This window comes from Mirounga leonina, unplaced genomic scaffold (assembly GCF_011800145.1).
Source record: "Mirounga leonina isolate KUSES-001 unplaced genomic scaffold, KU_Mleo_1.0 Mir_173, whole genome shotgun sequence".
In the NCBI taxonomy this organism is placed as follows: Eukaryota; Metazoa; Chordata; class Mammalia; order Carnivora; family Phocidae; genus Mirounga; species Mirounga leonina.
The window spans coordinates 60,728,773-60,747,882 of NW_023270447.1; the positions used below are offsets into that span (position 1 = coordinate 60,728,773).

At 46.3% G+C, this 19,110-nt stretch overlaps 1 protein-coding gene across 1 annotated transcript in view; it reads right to left on the reverse strand.

The window, feature by feature from the left end:
• CFAP57 (cilia and flagella associated protein 57) overlaps window positions 1–19,110 on the reverse strand; it is a 65,743-nt gene that overhangs the window by 739 nt on the left and 45,894 nt on the right. Inside the window, exons 18-21 of the mRNA XM_035020175.1 lie at window positions 18,340–18,456; window positions 16,892–17,026; window positions 16,665–16,808; window positions 8,995–9,127 (exon numbers count right to left, since the gene is read on the reverse strand). Coding sequence (XP_034876066.1) covers window positions 8,995–9,127; window positions 16,665–16,808; window positions 16,892–17,026; window positions 18,340–18,456 — 529 coding nt within the window. The remainder of the gene's footprint in view (window positions 1–8,994; window positions 9,128–16,664; window positions 16,809–16,891; window positions 17,027–18,339; window positions 18,457–19,110) is intronic.

Below are 19,110 nucleotides of genomic sequence, written 5' to 3' on the forward strand. Positions count from 1 at the left end.
GCTGCCATCACCCCACACGATGCCGGTATCCACGAGGGTCCATGGCTCATCCTGTTCCCTGGCCCCACAGACTGAACTCTCAGCATTGATGTCCTTGGCCTCCATGCCATGTGGGCACCTGCTCTGTGGCTTCCCCTCCCTCAGCAGGCCCAGGACCCCACACCTTTAAATCTCTACTGTAGTAGCCCATCCTCCCATTACCACCTCTCTCACTGCCTTCAAGATTTCTGTTCTTTGACTGAGTGTATATCTCTTCTATCTGGACTATTCCATTTTTTACCTACCAAAGGGGTTCCTTTTAGATCCACTCCCTTTTCTGTCCAGTCAGACCCACCGTGGGTTTCTTCTGCCATTTTCTTGACAGCACCCTTGACATTCTAGATGCCTTGTCCTCCGGCCCCATGTGCCCCGCACAGCCCGAACCTGAGATTATCCAACCACCCAGTTTCTCCATTCACACCTGGCCTGTTGTTGCTACCTGTGCGATTCAAATTCTCAGTTTCCAGCCCCAGACGAACTTCCTGCCTGTGGTTAGCAAACTCTCCTTCCCCCGCTCCGGCTGCGCTTCTGAACTTTGGCCTGTACTCTAACTCCTCACTCCAACTCTTTAAAGAAAAGGATGGTCAAACATAACACTTACCCCTTCTAAGTACAGAGTTTAGTAGCATTAAGTGCATTTACATTGTTGTGCAATCATTCCCCAGAACTCTTGCAAGAACACTCATGCCATCACTCTGCTTTCTGTCTCTAAGAACATGATGCTCTAGGAACTTCAGGCAAGTAGTATGACACGGTATTTTTCTTTTTTGTGTGTCTGGCTTATTTCACTTAGCATGACGTCCTCAGGGTTCCTCTGTGTTGCAACATGTGTCAAAATCCTTTCTCTTTAAGGCTGAAGAATATTTTATTGCATGTACATACTAGTTTTGTTTGTCCCTTCATCCAGTGATAGACGTTGGGTTGCTTCTGCCTTTTGGCTGCTGTGAATCATGTTGCTATCAACAGAGAGGTACAAATAACTCTTTGAGACCCTGCTTTCAGTTTTTTTGGGTATATACCTACGAGTGGTTTCTAGATCATATGATAATTCTATTTTCAACGTTTGAGAAACTGCCATGTAGTGTGGCTGCACCATTTTACATGCCCACCAGTGGTGCACTAAGGTTCCAATTTCTCCAGATCCTCGCCAACACTTCTCTGTTGGTTTGTTTTGAGAGTGGCCATCCTAACGCATGTGAGGGGGCATCTCCTCGTGGTTTTGATTTCATTTCCCTGATGATGGATGATGTTGAGCATCTTTTCATGTGCTGGTTGGCCATTTGTGTATTTTCTTTGGAGAAATGTCTATTCAAGTCCTTTGCCCATGTTTCTATCTGGTTGTTTTGTTATTACTGTTGAGCTGCAGGTGTTAATTACATATTCTGGACCCTAACTCCTTATCACATACATGATTTGCAAATATTTTCTCCCATCCCACAGGCTGCCCTTTTACTCTGTTGATTGTGTCCTTTGATGCATGTGAGTTTTCAGTTTTTATGTAGTCTATTTTTTCTTTTGTGGCCTGTGTTTTTGGTGTCCCATCCAAGAAATTATTGCCAAATCCATCCTCTCCTCCACTCTTCACAGATGACACTGACACCTACTTCGCCGACAATGTGTGTCTCCAACTCCCAGTCAAGCTTCTCTCAGTAGAAGAGCGGTCTCTTTCCTACCCACTGCCAACCTCTTTCCTGTACATCAGAAGTTAACTCTAGAGAAGAATACATGTTGGAAGCCAAAGAAGAGAATATTGCAAGGAGCAAGTGTCAGCAAAGCCCAGTGGCCAGCCTTGCCTTGGGCTTCTAATTGGTCTGAAGATGGGGCCAGCATTAAGAGTGCTTGACTCATCCCACTCTTCCTAAGAGAAGTCTAGACCCTTCTCTTCTTGCCTTTGCTTCTCAACTCTTCTTCTTTTTGGCAATTTCTAGGCTCTTGATCTTTTATTATTTCTTCTTTTTCTAGCTCTTGACTCGTCATCCTCCTGCTGCTACGGGTTGCCCCTGATAACCATCCTTTTGGTCAAGCTGTGGCCTGGCCCTGGGGAGAGCAGCACCCTGGGAAGGTACAGCACACCCAAGCCTACAAGCCCATCCACCTGTAACACTTGCCTCTGCCTAGTTTCTGTTTGCCTCTCCACCTGCTCCCTTAGCTACTTCCTCTTTCCTGGTTACCAGTGTAGTCTTTGGACTGATCTTTGCCCTCTCCATTGGCTTTTACACTTACTCAATTATTGTCTTGCTGCCCAGAGAGATCCAACCTGTGTTTGTGAGGCCACAGTCCTGGAGGTACGGACTAGACTGAGCCTAGAAATAATCCAGCACTTGGAATTTTTCTTACTCTGCCCTACCACTAGCCATACCATCCTCTCTTTGTCCCAGTGCTTCACCAGGTGCCATAAGGATCTTGATGCAGATTGTAGCTTTAAGCTCCTCCAGGCTCTGCAATCACTGAGTGAGGTCAATGGACCTCAGAGGTTGGGCACTGGGATGTACTGGATGAGGAGTATCCTAACAGGCAAGGGATAGGGAAATCAGACACTGCAGAGCTATGAGACAGCTCAGGGTTGACACAACTGCTGGCTGGTGGCTGGCCTCCAGAAGCAGTTGTCTCCTGAAACATCCCTGGCCTGGGTGACACTGTCCATGAATGTTCCCAGGAGTGCAACTGGGCCTCCTGAGACCAGTTCACATGGAAGATGGTCCAGTGGGCTGAATGTGGGGCTTTGGCCCTTGTTTCCCCCTCTGTCTCCTTCCTTGGTCTGTGAACATCTTGAGGGCATGGGCTGGGCTTTTCCTGTTTCTTCTCTTCACTGCCCCAATTCTTTCTCATCCCTTTGATAATGACCTGCCTGCTCATCAGTTTGTTTGGTTCAGTCTTACAGAGTTCCCCTTTGATGGTCTTCTTCCATGCACTGTGGTGTGTAAACCCTCCTGTCCTTTTCCTCCATGGTTGGGCCATGTCAGTGCTCTCCTCATGGCCCCTGTCCCCATCTTGCTCCTCATATTCCCCGTGTCCTCTTGGTCCGTGCTCTGCTTTGATCCTGCCTTCTACCAGAGCTGGGCAGTCTCCTCTCCGCATCCTGCCTGCAAGCTTCCTTTGGGAGATTAAGTTCTGATTTTACATGATGGGAAATAAGAATGTGACTACTAATACATTTGCATTTATTTCTACTGTTTTATTTGCATTTTATGTTGATGTCACTTTTTCCTTTTCTTTTTTGGCCTTTTCAAAATTTAGGGGGTTTTCCCCTTTACTGGTTTGGAAGGTATATACACTCTTTCTTTCTTAATAGTTATCCTAAAAAGTTTAAGAAGTATATTTAACTTAGAGTCCAAAGTAAATCAGTATCTTTACCCTCTTGCAAAACAATACAAGACTTAGAATGCTTTAGCTTTGATTCCCCTGGTTAAATGCTCAGTGTTTTATTTCTGTCTTGGTATTTTAATCCACAATTTAGACATTGTTAGTATTGTTTTATACAGTTGTCAGACTTCCCTCTGGAGTAATTTTTCTTCCTGACATATATTCTTTAAAAGTTCCTTTAAGGGGCGCCTGGGTGGCTCAGTTGGTTAAGCGACTGCCTTCAGCTCAGGTCATGATCCTGGAGTCCCTGGATCGAGTCCTGCATCGGGCTCCCTGCTCAGCGGGGGGTCTGCTTCCCCCTCTGCCCTCTTCCCTCTCGTGCTCTCTGTCTCTCATTCTCTCTCTCAAATAAATAAATAAAAATCTTTAAAAAAAAAAAAAGTTCCTTTAATGAGGCTTTGTTGGTGACAAATTCTCTCAGTTGTTTGTAAAAAAATTTTTTTCTTGTGTTTCACCAGTTACATAACTCCAGGGGACAGTTATTACCTCTTAGCACTTTGAAGACACTATTTCACAATTTCTACATGGTTTATACTGTTGCTCTGGGGAAGTCAGGTATCTGTTGAATTGTTATTCCTTTATATGCAATCTATCTGTTCTCTGGCTGCTTTTAACATCTCTGTCTTTGCTTTTCTGCAGTTTAGATATAGATTTCTTTTTATTTATCCAGCTTGAGATCCACCGGGCTTCCTGGACCTGATGATTGGCATCTTTCACCAATTCTGAAAAACTTCCAGCTATTCTTTATCATAATGTCGCCTCTCCTCATTCTCTTTCTCAAACTGACATACGTTGGGTTATCCCAACCCGTCTTATTTGTCTTTTATTATACCTTTGTCCCACCGGGCTACAGTCTGGGTAATTTCTTCATTCTTTTAGTTCACGAAGTCTCCTTTCAGATACCTCTAACCCATTGTTCAGTCTGTCCATTGAGTCTAATTGCAACCTATAGTTTTCATTTCTAGGAGTATTTTTGGTTCTTTTTTCTAATCTACCTAGCCAATTTTGGGAAACTCTTATTTTGTCTTATTTTCAAATTTCTATTTCTTTAAATATATTAAATATTTTTATTTTCATAATTCTATTATCCACGGTCTTTGTTGATTTTATTCTGTAGTTTGATACTTTTGTTGTTTTTCACTCATGGTGATTTATTTCCTCCTGTATTTAGTGATTTTTGATTGTGAGTTCATGTTCCTTAGAATGTTATCTATAGGAATTCTTTGACAACTGGTTTTAAAATGTATTCTTCCATAGAAAATTTGTATCTGGTTCTGCTTGGGACCTGGAGACACTACCAGTTAAACTAAATCTTCAGCCAACGTTGCTTTGAGCCACAAATTAAGTGTAAATTCTGGACTTAAACCTGCCTGAGTTGGACGTTTGGTTAGGAGTTCTCAGGGAGAGATCTTTTCTCTTGTTTTTTCTTTCCTTCATCCAGAGCCAAGACTGACAGATACTTATCTCACCTATCTCCCTCTGTAAGGTAAGTTTCCCTCTCTAGTTAGCTTATAGTTTCCCAATTCATTCTATATTGATCTAACACCATTTCTTCCTTCTTCCTTCCTTCCCTCCCTGTCTACATCCTTACCAACACTTGCAGGGTTTTTGTTTGTTTGTTTGTTTTGTTGTTTGATAATAGTGATCATAATGGACATGAAGTAGTATCTCACTGTGGTTTCAATTTGCATATTTCTGGGGCATCTGGCAGTCAGTTAAGCATCTGACTTGATTTCAGCTCCAGGTCATGATCTCAGGATCATGAGATCAAGCCCTGTGCTGGACTCTGTGCTGGGCATGGAGCCTACTTAAGATTCTCTCCCTTTTCCCTCTGCTCCTCCCCCTCCGCTTGTACACATGTGTGCACCTGCATGTGCATTCTCTCTCTCTCAAAACAAACAAAAATTGCATATTTTTAATGATTTCTGTTGAGCATCTTTTCATATGCTTATTAGACATTTTTGTAATTTCTTTGGATAAATGTCTGTGCAAGTCTTTTGCTCATCAAAATTTTTTTTTGGTTGTTGTTGAGTTGTAGGAGTTTTTTATTTATTCTGGGTCTCAGTCTTTATCAGATATATGACTTGCAAATATTTTTCTCCTATTGTATGGATTGTTTTTTCACTCTTGCTGAAAGTGTTCTTTGATGCATGAAAGTTTTAAATTTTGATGTAGTCCAGTTTATTTATTTTTCCTTTTGTTGCCTGTGCTTTTGATGTTATATCTAGGAAATCATTGCCATATCCAATGTCATAAAGCTTTTCTCCTATATTTCTTCTTTGCGTTTTATAGTTTTAGTTCTGAAATTTTAGGTCCTTGGTCCATTTTGAGTTAATTTTTGTATATGATGTAAGGTTAAGGGTCCAACTTCATTCTTTTGCATGTGGGTATCCTGTTTTCCCAGCACCATTTGCTGAAAAGATTGTCCTTTCCCCATTGAGTGGTCTTGGCACCCATGTTGAAAATCATTTGACCATATATGTGAAGGTTTATTTCTGGGCTCTTTACTCTATTCCATTGGTCTGTATGTCTGTCTTTATGCCAGTACCACACTGTTTTGATTACTATAGCTTTGCAGTAAGTTTTGAAATCAGGAAGTGTGAGACCCCCAATTTTGTTCTTCTTTTCCAAGATTGTTTTGGCTGTTTGAGATACCTTGAGATTCCATATGAATTTTGGAATGGATTTTCTATTTCTACAAAAGAAATCATTGAGATTTTGACAGGGATTGTACTATTAGTAGATTGCTTTGGGTAGTATTGACATCTTAACAGTATTAAGTCTTCCAAACATAAGATATTTTTCTATTTATTGGTGTCTTAATTTTTTTTTCAGCAATGTTTTGTAGTTTTTAATGTACAAGTCTTTTGCCAGCTTGGTTAAGTTTATTCCTGAGCATTTGTTGTTTTTGATGTTTTTATAAATGCAATTGTTTTCTTAATTTCATTTTTGGATTGTTCATTGTTAGTGTATAAAAATGCAACTAATTTTTGTCTGTTGATTTTGTATCCTGCAATTGGGATTTCTGATCTTTTGCATGAAGCCTCCCCCTATCCTCTATAGAAATTTGAAGGATTTTTCCTTTGTTTTCTGGTCTTTAGGAATTTCACGATGATGGACCTGATCCATCTATTTTTAGCCATTGTATTGGATACTAGGTAGATCTAACAGCTTCTTGAAGACTTTTCCTTGTTTTCAGCCCCACCTTCATCCCTACTTCCTGAGATATCTGCTTCTGCTAATTCCTGAGCCTTGGGGAGGTTTTGTGATGTACATTAAGTTTCTTCTAGGTTCCTACTTCTGGCTTAGGAGTCTATGAAGTCATTTACCACTCATCTATCCATTTTCCAGCTTTCAAAATTTTGTATCTCTTTCCTTTTGTGTTTCCTTTGATCATATGGTTTATTTATGCCATTTTAGTAGGTTTCTAATTAGCCATCTTTATTTAGAAGTCTAATTATATGGTTTTAATAATTGAAAAACATGCAGGTGTCTATTAGACCTGGTAGTTAATTGTTTTGTGAATGAAAACTTAACACAAATGCTGCTAAAACTAAAATGGTGGTTTGGGGATGGCAACCTGTCCTGTTTGGATAAAGAATTCTTTAAAAAAAAAAGTATGTATGTATGTATGTATGTATGTATGTATGTATGTATTTATTTTACAGCGCGGTTGGGGGGCAGAGGGAAAAGAATCTCAAGCAGACTCCCTGCTGAGCATGGAGCCCAACACAGGGCTCTATCTCATGACTCTGAGATCAAGACCTGAGCTGAAATCAAGAGTTGGACACTTAACTGACTGAACCACCCAGGCAGGCCCCCAGATAAAAACCAACTGAATTGGTCAATCTTACAAAACTTGAGGTTATATATTTTGAGCTAACTTGTCTTGGTGGCCCCATGTTCAAAATTAGAAGTCAGACTTAGGTTCTTCATGATCAAAGCAGACAGTTGGTAATCCCTGTCTTCAACTGTTACAAATGAAATCTTCCTTGAGTAAAACTATAGCACACAAATGATCCGATGTTGGGTTTGTTTCAAAATAATCCACTGTGATGAGAGAAAAATAACTGGGGACTGTGGATACCAATGAAGCAAGAGTGACAGGAACTGATACTTGCTGAAGTCGGGGAATGGATTCATGGGAATTCCTTAGGCTTTTCTCTCATTTTTTGTATATGTCTGAAAATTTCAACAATAGTAATAAGAAGAAATTGGCTATATCAGACAGTATCCTGAGGAGGTCTCAGTTGATTATTTGCTAGGACATTTGGGCATATTTGAAATATTTTTTAAAGAGAGGCTTTGCAATTGTTCGCAGGCACATCTATGCTTCCACCTCATCTCAAAGAGGTCAAGCATCTCAATCTTCGTAACACATACTGTGCTCTTGTGTCAGTTCTTTAGACCTAATATTGTCACTTCAGGTACTACTCAGAGACTCTACTCTTGTCTCAACTTCTCCTCGACGCTAATAAAAAGGGCAGATAAGACAACACAATTATACATATAATTTTGTAATAGGTTAAGAGTCCCAAGAAATTACGAAAATAGTAGAGAGTTCCTGTGTATACTTCAGTCACCTTCTCCCAATGATAACCTCTCACGTGACCATAGTACATGAGATGACTGATATTGGAAAGCCTCAATCTATGGCCATGGCAGGTTCCCATTCATCGAGGCTTCTAAGCTCTATTCCTGGGCATAAACCACCAGAAAACAATATACTTGAATCACACTGACTTAATTTTCCATGGAAATGCCTTATACTCTCTGTCTTTATTGACTGTCCAGATAAGAAATGGATACCTGATGCATGTTTTTTAATTGTCTGAAGACATACAGTTAAAGGCTGTCTACTGTGTTATTCAACATCCCTTTCATAAGGATCTGTGTGTTAAGTTTCTTACGAAATTTAGTGCCAAGGAAAGGTTTGTTTCCCCAGGAAAAAAAACTCTAAACTTTCCTTTTGCCATAAATGAAGACTATTTAAACTATCATATTTCTCTGTTTCTCTTTTTGCCTTGGCTGTCAGAAATTCAGAGGGACTTTAGGATATAATTTAATATTTCTAATGTCATTCTTTCCTCCTTTCCATTTGAATATTTCTAATCTTTCTTTTTGTCTTTATTTTAATTGCACAGGCCCACAATCCCTTATCCTCAATCCTAAAGTGCCAAGAGCTCTAAAAATGTAAAGCATTTTAAAATTTATGAAGTTCAGTGTGAATATTCATGTTTCACTAAAGAAATACGAATGTGTTTGATTTCAGGGCCCTGCCTCAGACTCCCCTAGGGATGTTATGTAATATGCAGTATATAGTACGCTCTTTCTAAAATCGGAAAGATTCTGAATTCTAAAACTATAGCTAACCCCAAGGATTTTGGTCCCACACATGTTTGAATGTGGCAAGTGCCTCACAGATCCTTTGGATAGCAGGTGTACAGCAGGAGAGGTTCCCGGAAGGCCATGGGGTAGATGTGGTCTGACTCTGGGGAAAGGCAGCCTTGGAAGCCAAAGGGAGACCTCCTTGTGGCTGCCATTGGTCCCTTGATCCCAATGCTCATCCCCCTTGGCCACTGGTGACATTACCTGTCTCTGCAACATCTTGTGGTCTGAGTTTCTTCATCAGTTTCAGAGCTGCTTCAAGGTCATAGACTTGGGAGCGGGTGAACTTCAGCTCCCTGCGGAGCTCGTTAATCTCCTTGATCAGGGAGACATTTTCCTGTAGAGGAGAAGAGAGAATGAATATGGATGGATGAGTGATCAGTGGGCACAGGGCCTGTCCTGGCCTGGGGCTGAGGGTGTGTGGAACAGACAGGATTGGGCCTGAGGGTGTGTGGAACAGACCCAAAGATTCCTCTACTGGGTACAAGTCCTTATCCTAGCCCATGGATAAACCTCTTGAGGTACCAGCTGACTTACCTTCAGGTGGACTCTGGCAACATAAGATACAGATAGAGTATACCATTCCCAAGCATCCAGACCCTTTCCAGCATCAACAACAATGCTTTTCTAAGCACTTTATATGAATTGAATGCATTGAAGTATCATAATAACCCTATGAGGAAATTCTATTATAATCAAAATTTTATAGAAGAGGAAACTGAGGCATAGAGAGGTTATGTAACTTGCCCAAATTACATGGATAGGAATCGGCAAAGTCAGGATTCTAACTCTGACAGTCTGGCTCCAGAGCTCTGAGCTTTTAAGTACTATGCTATACTTTATTCATTTTTCCCCATTCATTTGTTGAATCTACATTTATGTGGTATCTGCTATGTCCCTGGGATACAGACAGAAATAAGAAATGGTTTCTGCCCTCAGCAGCATACTGTTTAGTGAGGAGCATAGAAAATAAATGAATAATGAACATTTGCTCTATCCATTGACAGTTCACTTCTCTTTTTGTGTTTGACAAATATCCATCCATCCATCCATCCACCCATCCACCCATTCCAATATTTACTTGAGTACTTACTATGGACCAGGCACTGTGCTGATCCTGGGGGTATATAGAAAGTAAGACCTGGCCTCTGATCTTGAAGAGTTTGGGTTTAGTGGGGGATCTGGGTATAGCCAAGCGTGGTGGCCACCTTGCCACCTCTCCTCTACAGGAAAATGTCTCCCTGATCAAGGAGATAAATGAGCTCAGCAGGGAGCTGAAGTTCACCCGCTCCCAAGTCTATGACCTTGAAGCAGCTCTGAAACTGACCAAGAAACTCCGACCACAGGATGTTGCAGAGACAGGTAATGTCACCAGTGGCCAAGGGGGATGAGCACTGGGATCAAGGGAACAATGGAGGGGTGGGGCACAGAGGAAAAGTACTTAGCCCTGCCTGAATGACCAGGGTGGATTCCTAGGAACTGCTCCCTGGGCTGAGGCCGCAAGGAGTTACCAAGGAGAGGGTAAAGGGGGTCACACACAACTGGAACAGCAAGTGAAAGACACAGAAATAGGACCTGGCTGGTGTGTGGGGGACATGCAGCTGTTCTATATCCCCAGACACAAAGTAAGAGGCAGACACAGAGGAGCGAGGATGAGGAGCCTGCTGGGGGTCCCGTGGTGGGGGCTCTGCACCTGGAACCAAGCAGTTGCTTCTCTCTTCCCTTCCCACACCTCAAATCTCTGCTTTCCTTTTCACACTCAGCCTGAGGGCACTGAGGGTGGCTCCACGGAGGTGTCCCCATTCCCATGGGTCCAGAAAAGGACTGGCTATTCCGTACTTGGCTTGTCCACAGCACTGCTTCTCATGTGACAGCACAAAGGATCCTGTTAAATGTGGCTTCTGACTCAGTCGGCCTGGGGCTGGTCCTGAGATTCTACATTTTGAACTAGCTCCTAAGAGATGCTGCCACAAGCCTGAGGGCCAGACCATTGGTGGGTAGCAAAGCCCTTGAGGGTCGGGGTGCCAAAAAAGGCAAATGCAGGCCAAATCTACATAAAACAGACCAGGGACTACCACCACTTGGGACACTCTCCATAGTGGGAAGCATGGAGTCAGCCCAGAGAACAGGGTGATCCCAAGCACTATTGTCCATGAGCCATGACAACCGCTTCTCTGCTAGGGGGATATGCCTGCAGAGCCCACATGGGAGCAGTGCCCAAACTGGAGACACCCTGACATATTCTTTCCCTCTGGAGCCTCTTTATCTGAGCATATCAGATGTATGTACCTTCAGATTTTCAGTATACCACTTAATTTCAGTATCCCTCATTAAAAAAAATTCTCTTGGATGAAATGCCCAATTATTGCTGATCCCTTGTTTTCAGGCTGGGCTTTCTGCTTTTTTTTTTTTCCTATAAAGTCAGCAGATTTCTCCATCTGATCTTTTACTCTTTAAGTAACCCAGGCCTTAGTGATGAAACGCCCACATTTCCTTTCCAGATGCTCTCCAGCAAAACTCGCTGCCAGTTTCCTCCCCTGGAACCTCTCCACGCTGACTTTCTAACATGACGTACTCAATTAAGTATGTTTGTATTTGGTTCTAAGACCTTGGACTCTGCCTTGCATGTAAGAGGCGCCCAATAAATACTTATGGAGTGGATAACAAATGAATAACTAATGCAGCAGATATCAAGCTGAAGAAGAGATTCTTACTAACAAGAAAATTACAACCCAGAGCGTAAAGGTCGGGCAGGGGAGACCAGACAGCAGGGAGATTTAGGAGGGCCGCAGGGAACTCAGGCAAACCTGCTCCACCTCAGGGGCTCTCTCCACTCCCCCTCTTCATGGGCATCACTTAGCTTCCCTTTGCTTGCCTTGTTCAGTAAAGTAACAATAATCAGAATGAAGATTAGAGACGGCTGAAGGTACCATTTGACCAGTCCTCTCCAGCTATATCTTGAAGTACAGCTTGGTCATCTCCAGCCATTCTGTCACTAAGTCCTATCAATTTTGTGCCTTCACCAGATCTTGTGTTCACCCTTCCTGCTGTGATTCGTAGCCAGCTCTTATTTTTTTAAAAAGATTTTATTTATTTATTTGACAGAGAGAGACACAGCGAGAGAGGGAACACAAGCAGGGGGAGTGGGAGAGGGAGAAGCAGGCTTCCCACTGAGCAGGGAGCCCAATGCGGGGCTCGATCCCAGGACCCTGGGATCATGACCTGAGCCGAAGGCAGACGCTTAATGACTGAGCCACCCAGGCGCCCCTCAAGTCAGTGTCGTAGCCAGCTCTTATCATCTCTCCCCTCTACTACCGTAATGGCCCCAAGTAGAGCCCTTGCCCTAGTGTTTCCCCAGCCCTCCATCCTCGACAACTCTGCTACCATGACTGGGGCTTCTGGCTCCTGGTACTTTTTGGTGTGAATGCTTGTTTCTAACCCCACTGCCTGCTTCAGACACCTCCATGATGACTGCCACCTAAATGGGCCTCCAGGACGTGACTCAGTCCCTATTAGAGTGTGATGGAGACCCATGACTTAATGCGGCCCGGTTCTTGGTTCTGTTCATTCATTCGTTCATTCATTCATTCATTCACTCACTCATGCATAAAAATCACCTAAGAACCTGTTCCTGAAAGCCTACTGTGCACTGGTCTTTGTGGTGGACACGGGAGGCCCAGCTTGGATCCAGTGCTTAGAGATGCCATGAGAGTCTGAAGAGGCATGCTCACCCAGTGTGAGAAAGGCTCCCTGGGGAGGTGGGGGGCAGGGAAGAGTGTTTCAGGCCTGGAACTAAGGGGGAGCAAACAGGATTTGAGGCACTAAATGCTTGATGATGATGACAACGACAAGAGTCATCATAATTTCAAGCACTGATTGGATCCCTGCATCCCATCAAACATTTTGCGTACAATAACTCATTTAATCCCCACGACAACCTGATGACATAAGAAGGTATTATTAGACTCATTTCCATATGAGCACACTGAGGCCAAGGCAGCGCATCGTGGCAGAGCTGGGACTTGAATCTAGTTGTGTCTGCCTCTAGGACTGTTGCCTCCCAGACTCTACTTTCCGCCTCTCATTGATGTCACTCCATTCCAACACCTCACATAGTATGTGGATGGCCATGGAATCCCCCCAAAAGTACAAGTTTGGCTCCTTAAACAGTGCTTTCTGGCATGGTCTGTGTTCTGAGGAGTCCAGAGGTCACACTGAGGTCAACTGTATATGCCTTTGGGTAGCTGTGTGAGCTTACAATGTGGATGCGACAGGTTTGCTGAGTCTTTTGTTCCTGGTCCCTCCTCGGTCGGCACCACCTACAAAAGCCCCCCCCCCCCCAAGTCCTCCAGCAGCTCCTCTGCGGCAGGAAGAATGTGACCTGGGGTCCATCAAGTGTCAGGTCCTGAGATATGTATGACCGGCTGGGGGAACGCTAAAGTCCATTTCTATAGAAAACCTTCTAAACAAAGGGGCTACACTGAGCTGTCCAGGACTGCCTTGGGTGGAGACGCGGGAACGGACCCTGACAGAGCCTTCAGCCCAGAAGGGAGAAGGAAGGGAATGCCTATAGCACCCCCTACTGGCCTTCCCTATGTTGACACCTTTAAGAATACTGCGGTGCCTGGCAGCGTGGAAAATGCAGGCAGCATGTTTATTCCGTGAACTTGGAAGGCTGCATCGGTGGCGTCTTTCTGGAACCCACCGTTGGTGGGATCATCACCTGCCTAACTGCACAGAAGAGGCATCTCTCTGGTCCTCTTTCAACCTGCCTCTCACATCTGACCTGACGTTTCCTCATTTCTACTCTGAATTGTCCTTTGATGCCACAACCTAGCCCCTTCCAAGGCCTTCTCGTCTCCCCTCAAGGGGCAGCCGTCTTTTCATGGGGTTTCCCACCACCTGCCTTCCCACCCTGCCAACAGAGAAGATCGTTTCAAAACAGAGAACACCCCTACCTGCTTCAACCTTGGGTGGCACCTGCTTCTAAGAGAAACGTTATGTTTCTTGGTGTGGCCAGGAAAGCTCTGGCAAGTGACTCCAAGCTGCTTACTTTCCAGCCGGCTTTGTTCTCCTTGCCCCTGGAATTCTGCGCTAAAGGAAGTCTGTGGACTCTGGGATCCCCAAACACCCCAGACGCCTCACTCTTCCCTGCCTGCCCATTCTCAGGTGTTCTCTCTGCCCTGAAGTCTCTTCCTCTACTTGCTCCCTGACCGCCTCTACTCCCCTTCAAGGCCCAGCTCGAGTGCCTCTTCCCTGCCTCTCCCACGGGCCCATGGCCCTGGATAGACTGTACTGAGCAGGGGTGGTCTGTATCTGGTTTAAGTTTCCTACCAGGAACTGTTGAGGGTAGGCGTACTATCACATTCATCTCGGAATCTTCCATGGCCTGGCACGGAGCTTGGCTTGTAAGAAGCCCTCCAAATTGTGTCCTGAATAAAACGTGTGTCCTCATTGTTTGTATGCAAAGCGATTCTGACCTTCCTATCTGCAGGCATGCTGGAGAGCGAGTGCGGAGGCCCTGTGCTCCTGTCTGAACAAATAAATGAGACAGTGACCTCATTTTCTGGGGTTCTGCCCTGGCCTTCCTTGCCTTTTTGGACTGAAGTGCCAGGGCCTTGGTGCCAGCAGAAGCAGCTTCTTAACTACGCAGAGCAAAGCGGGGGGGGGGGGGGGGGGGCGCGGGCGCTGGCCACCCGCTGGGAAGTCTGGGAGCCTTTGGGCCATCCCCGCTCCCACGTCCCCAGTCCACAGGCAGCCCTGGTCCTTGCTGGGATGGCCTTCCAGGTTCTCCCACTGACTTCCGCCTTGGTTCTCAAGTAGGTCTTTCGGTGGGAGGACCGGAAGGGAGAGGGCATTTGGGAGCACCTGCTCTGTCCCAGCCAGTGCCTCATGCTTCATGTTACTCATTTCATTCAATCTCCGTGGTAACTCGCTGAAGTGGGTACTTTCTTCCCCACCTTACAGATAGGAAAGGAGGCCCTTGGAGAAGCGAAGGAGGTTCCCCCAGGTCTCCCAGTGAGAGTGGCTGGGGCAGCATAACCCGGGTTTAGACAGACTGTGCCTACTCTCATTTCTGCTGCTCTGACACCTGGCCTGGCCCTTCTCCTTCAGCTGAAGATCAAAGAAGGAAACCATTTTTATAATTGAGAACAGTGGCTTTGGAAGTTTTTCTTTCTTTCTTCCTTTTTCTCTTGCTTCCTTTCTTTTCGTTCCCTCTCCCTCCCTCCTTTCCTTTCTTCCAAACAAAGTCTGACACCGAGCCTGCTACTATAAGCAAGGAGTCTCCCTGGGTAAAGGGTAGGACCCAGAACCCTGCCTCCCGGCCCCCCTCTGGCTCCTTGCGGTTGTCTGGGGAAACACCTATGGATCCGCACGGTTCCACAGCACACAGGTTTGCTGCTCAAGAAAAGCTGCTCAAGAAGGCACTTTCCGGGGCTCCCCCTGGTTGACGGCTCCCTCTGCCAGCCATCAGGGAGGGGCAGGGCTTGGCAGGAGCCCTGCTTGTGTCTCCTTGCTCCCTCCACCCTCTCACCCTGCCCAGCAGAAGTGGGCATGTGCCCTCTGGGGTCCCTGAGAGTAAAAGAAGACCTACGCCTGCCCTGAGGGGCCTCATGCGGATGTACCCCGGACTAGCCTGTGGGCTTTCCTTTCCTTTTCCTTCTTCTCCAAGGACTGACAATTGCTTTACCCAAATCTGCTGGGCATGGAGAGAGGGACCCCGCCCCTGGAGGACACTTCAGACCTGTGCTCTGGTGGCAGGGCTCAGATGAAGGCTCAGCAACGTCACCAGCTGCCAACTGCTTCCATAGTCGTCCTGGTCCCCCTGCCCAGCACACTGCATTCCAGAAGCCTGGTGGGCTCTCTGTGCCTGGGCATCCTGAGACCCTTAGCTGTGGCTCTGTGTCCCCACTGCTGGTGCCTAAAGGGTCCCACCAATGGAATGCACGCCTCTCTCTGGGCTTCTGACTGCTTTTGTGGCCCAGGAGAAGGGCAGTGGTTTGAGGCAGGGGCTGGCTGTAGGATGGCACGAGACCCGCCCTGCCTGGGTCTGGCCTGAATCGCGGTGCACTCTGCTCGCCCAGGTAGGGACTGGCTGAGTCGGGAACTGGTTTGTTTCAATCCAACTGCAGCCCATCCTCATTCCAGTATTTTAATTATGGCATTAAAGAAATATAAACACAAAAAGGTATGTGCCTTATGAATGTGATTCCGATGTTTTCTTTTGATATTAAATCACATTAATTGCCTCAGACGATACTGATACTCAAACAGAAATCTGGCAGTAGAATCCTGACTGGCAGTCCTGATAATGTGCGCAAGTGGGGGCAGCCATAATGGGGTCAACGCTTTCCGCACAGCCCAATGAAGGATCCTAGGAGGTGGATGTGGACAGCTTATTAAATCAGAGTAAGGCCACCACTATTGTGGGTGTGGTTGGCTCTGGACCCGAGAGATAAGGGAAGGGACCTGAGGCACCAGAAAAGGCAGATGAGGCGGGTGGAGACGGGTGTGTTCAGAGGGAACTGGATACCAGGGATCCCATGATTCAAGTAGCAGACTGAAAAGCAGCAAAACAAAGTCAGGTGAAATAAGAGTGGGAAACCGCAGAAAAGAGGAGAGAGTGACTCAGGAGAGCTAGAATCACGTGGATGGAGGGCCAGAGGAAAAAAAGAAAGGGTGCCTGTGGAGTAGGGGTGGGGGTAGAAACGAATGGGCACTGGCGGGGCAGGGGTGGGCAAGGGCACACCTAGAAAAACTTGGAGGGGCTCTGGGCCACGGGTCAAGCTCGGGGAAGGCAGAGGAGAGGAGTCAAAGAGAAAGCTGTAGAGAAAGCTAGTGGCCCCCCAGACATTTGAGGAGTGTGCAGGTACCTGCATGATGCGGACATAATCAGTGCGGTGCAGCTCACTGTCCTTGACCACCTTCTTCTTGAGAGTGGCCAGGTTTCTCTCCAGGTGCTCCCGCTGACGGGCATACTCCTGCTGCAGGTCTGTGTTCAGCCCTGCAATCTCCACCTGATGGGGCAGAAAGGGCTTCTCAGGGAGGGAGGGGGACCTGGGAGAGCAGGTGAGTGCGGGGAAAGGGGAGCAGGGCTCACCATGTCTGCCCGCTGCACGTACTTCTCAAAGAGAGCTCGGACCTTCTCCTTCAGGAGTCGGGGTTCCTGAATGTACGCCACACAGTTGTGAAGGTCTGTCTTAAACCGTTTGACCAACGCCTCCAAGTCCCGCTCCTGCAACCACAGGCATATAGTTCTGGCACCCCAGGGGCTCTCCGGGGGGGGGAAAGCAGATGGCAGCAGGAGGATGAGAGACATTTCCTCTGGGGCTCATGGTTGGCTGCTGGGGCCCATGGTGGACACAGAGACCTAGCTGGGCACACAGCCAAGAGGCAGAGAGAGGTACTAACACCCCTGTGCTTCTGCCCAAATAGCTTCATCTTTAAAAGGCCACCCAGAAGATTCCTCCATTGGCTCTGGATTCCTTTCAGGACCACAGGCCTTAAAAGATGAGAGGAAGCACGAGTGGTCCCCCTGTTCCTTTCTGAGCCAAGATGGATAGTATCGCTTCTCTCTTGCAGGTCCCTGGGCCAGCATTTCCCTGTCCCCTCTCTGAGCTCACCCAGGGTTTATCCTTCCTGACAGGAGGGCTGCTGTGAGTGGGTAGTGAAAACATGGCCAAATTGGGCAGATTGGTTTCATCCGCACACTTGGGCCAGAGGCTCGCTCTTCCATCCTGCTTTCTCTGATGCCCATCCTCCCGTACCCCAGACCTGGAGGGTCTCTCCTTTCTCTTTGCTCCCGTAGCCCTTTGTTCATCTATCATAACCTTTTGTCTTGCTTTAGGATTGCTGTGCATGCACCACAAATCACCTAGCCACCCATTCCATCTGTGAAGGGCAGGATCTGCGTCAGTTCACATTGGTGGCTCTGCAGCTTCTGTTCTGACCTAGTGCGGAGTCAACGCTTAATGTGGGGGATGGAAAAAATCAATCCGATTCACCAAACATGGGGGGCCCTGTGCTAGGGGGTGGGGGTGTAACCAAGTCCTGGCCTGGGACCAGAAGACCTAGTTCCCAGTGCTGGTTCTGAGTATGCTACTTGGCTCTGGGTGCCTTAACCTTCTAATGTCTCTGGCCTTACTTAATTACCTACAGAGACTGGAATAAACAATTTTGAAGGCTCTCTTTGCTTCAGTATGTTTTTGCTTTGTTTCTGATAGTCAAAACCTTTTGCCACTGCCTATAAATGACCTCTCTGAGCATATTCCTTTCCAGGCCAAACAAGCCAATGCTGCAAGCATTCTTATGAAACTGGCCTCCCATCCCCTAGAGCACTTTATCCAAAGTCCTCAGTCTCAGATGGAGGCAGTCACGTACATTTGCATGGGCATGAAACCAGGCAGGGCTGTGAGCAAGTGGAGAGTGAGTTAAAATGGGAATGTATCTTAGCAATGTGCTGGCGCTGTCTCTTGGAAGCCAGCTACCCGCGGCCGACAGGTGCCGGATCCTGAATCCAAGATCTGCCAGACTCTGAAATCGTCACACCTTCTGTCTCTCTCTCTGCATCTCCTGATCAGTGGCTCGTAGTTTCTGCCACAGTTCCATGATGTTCAGCTCCAGCTGCATGTTCTGCTTATGGAAACGCTCCAGTTCTGCTTCCATCTATAGAGAACACGGGGGGAAAAGTCAAGAATAAGAAAGTAAGGGAATAAAATTATATTTGGGAACTGCAGCCTTTCAGTGGGGATGTTTCCCCGGCTACCAGGGCATTTCTTTTCTAGCTCCCACCTATGTCCTCTGCAATGAAACCTTTCTTCTTCCTTTTTTTTGAGATTGAGAGAGAGAGAGCGGGCCCACACAGGAGAGTGGCGGGAAGGGGCAGAGGGAGAGAGAGAGAGAGAGAATCTCAAGCAGGCCCCACGCCCGGTGCAGAGCCTGACGCAGGGCTGGATCTCAAGACCCTGAGATCAAGACCTGAATTGAAATCAAGAGTCGGACACCCCGACTCTTTCTTCTTAACTCCTTGCCATCCCCAAAGCCCCCACCCCTTGGTGGATATATTAAGCCAGACCACATGTTTCTATAACCAGGCTCTGAATTTTTCTTAGTTTCCCTGTTCCTTCAGCCATGCCGATTGCCTTCTTTTCTTGAATTCTTTGTTACTTGGTGACTCTCAATTACTGGAACCTGGAACCTGAAACAGGGTTCTGCAGAGAAGCACCTTCCTTCCCTATTTTGTGAAATCCTGTGAGAGGATCTTGACTTTTTGGGGCCACAAGCCATCAGAGTCAATCCCACCCTAAGCAGAAAGTTGTA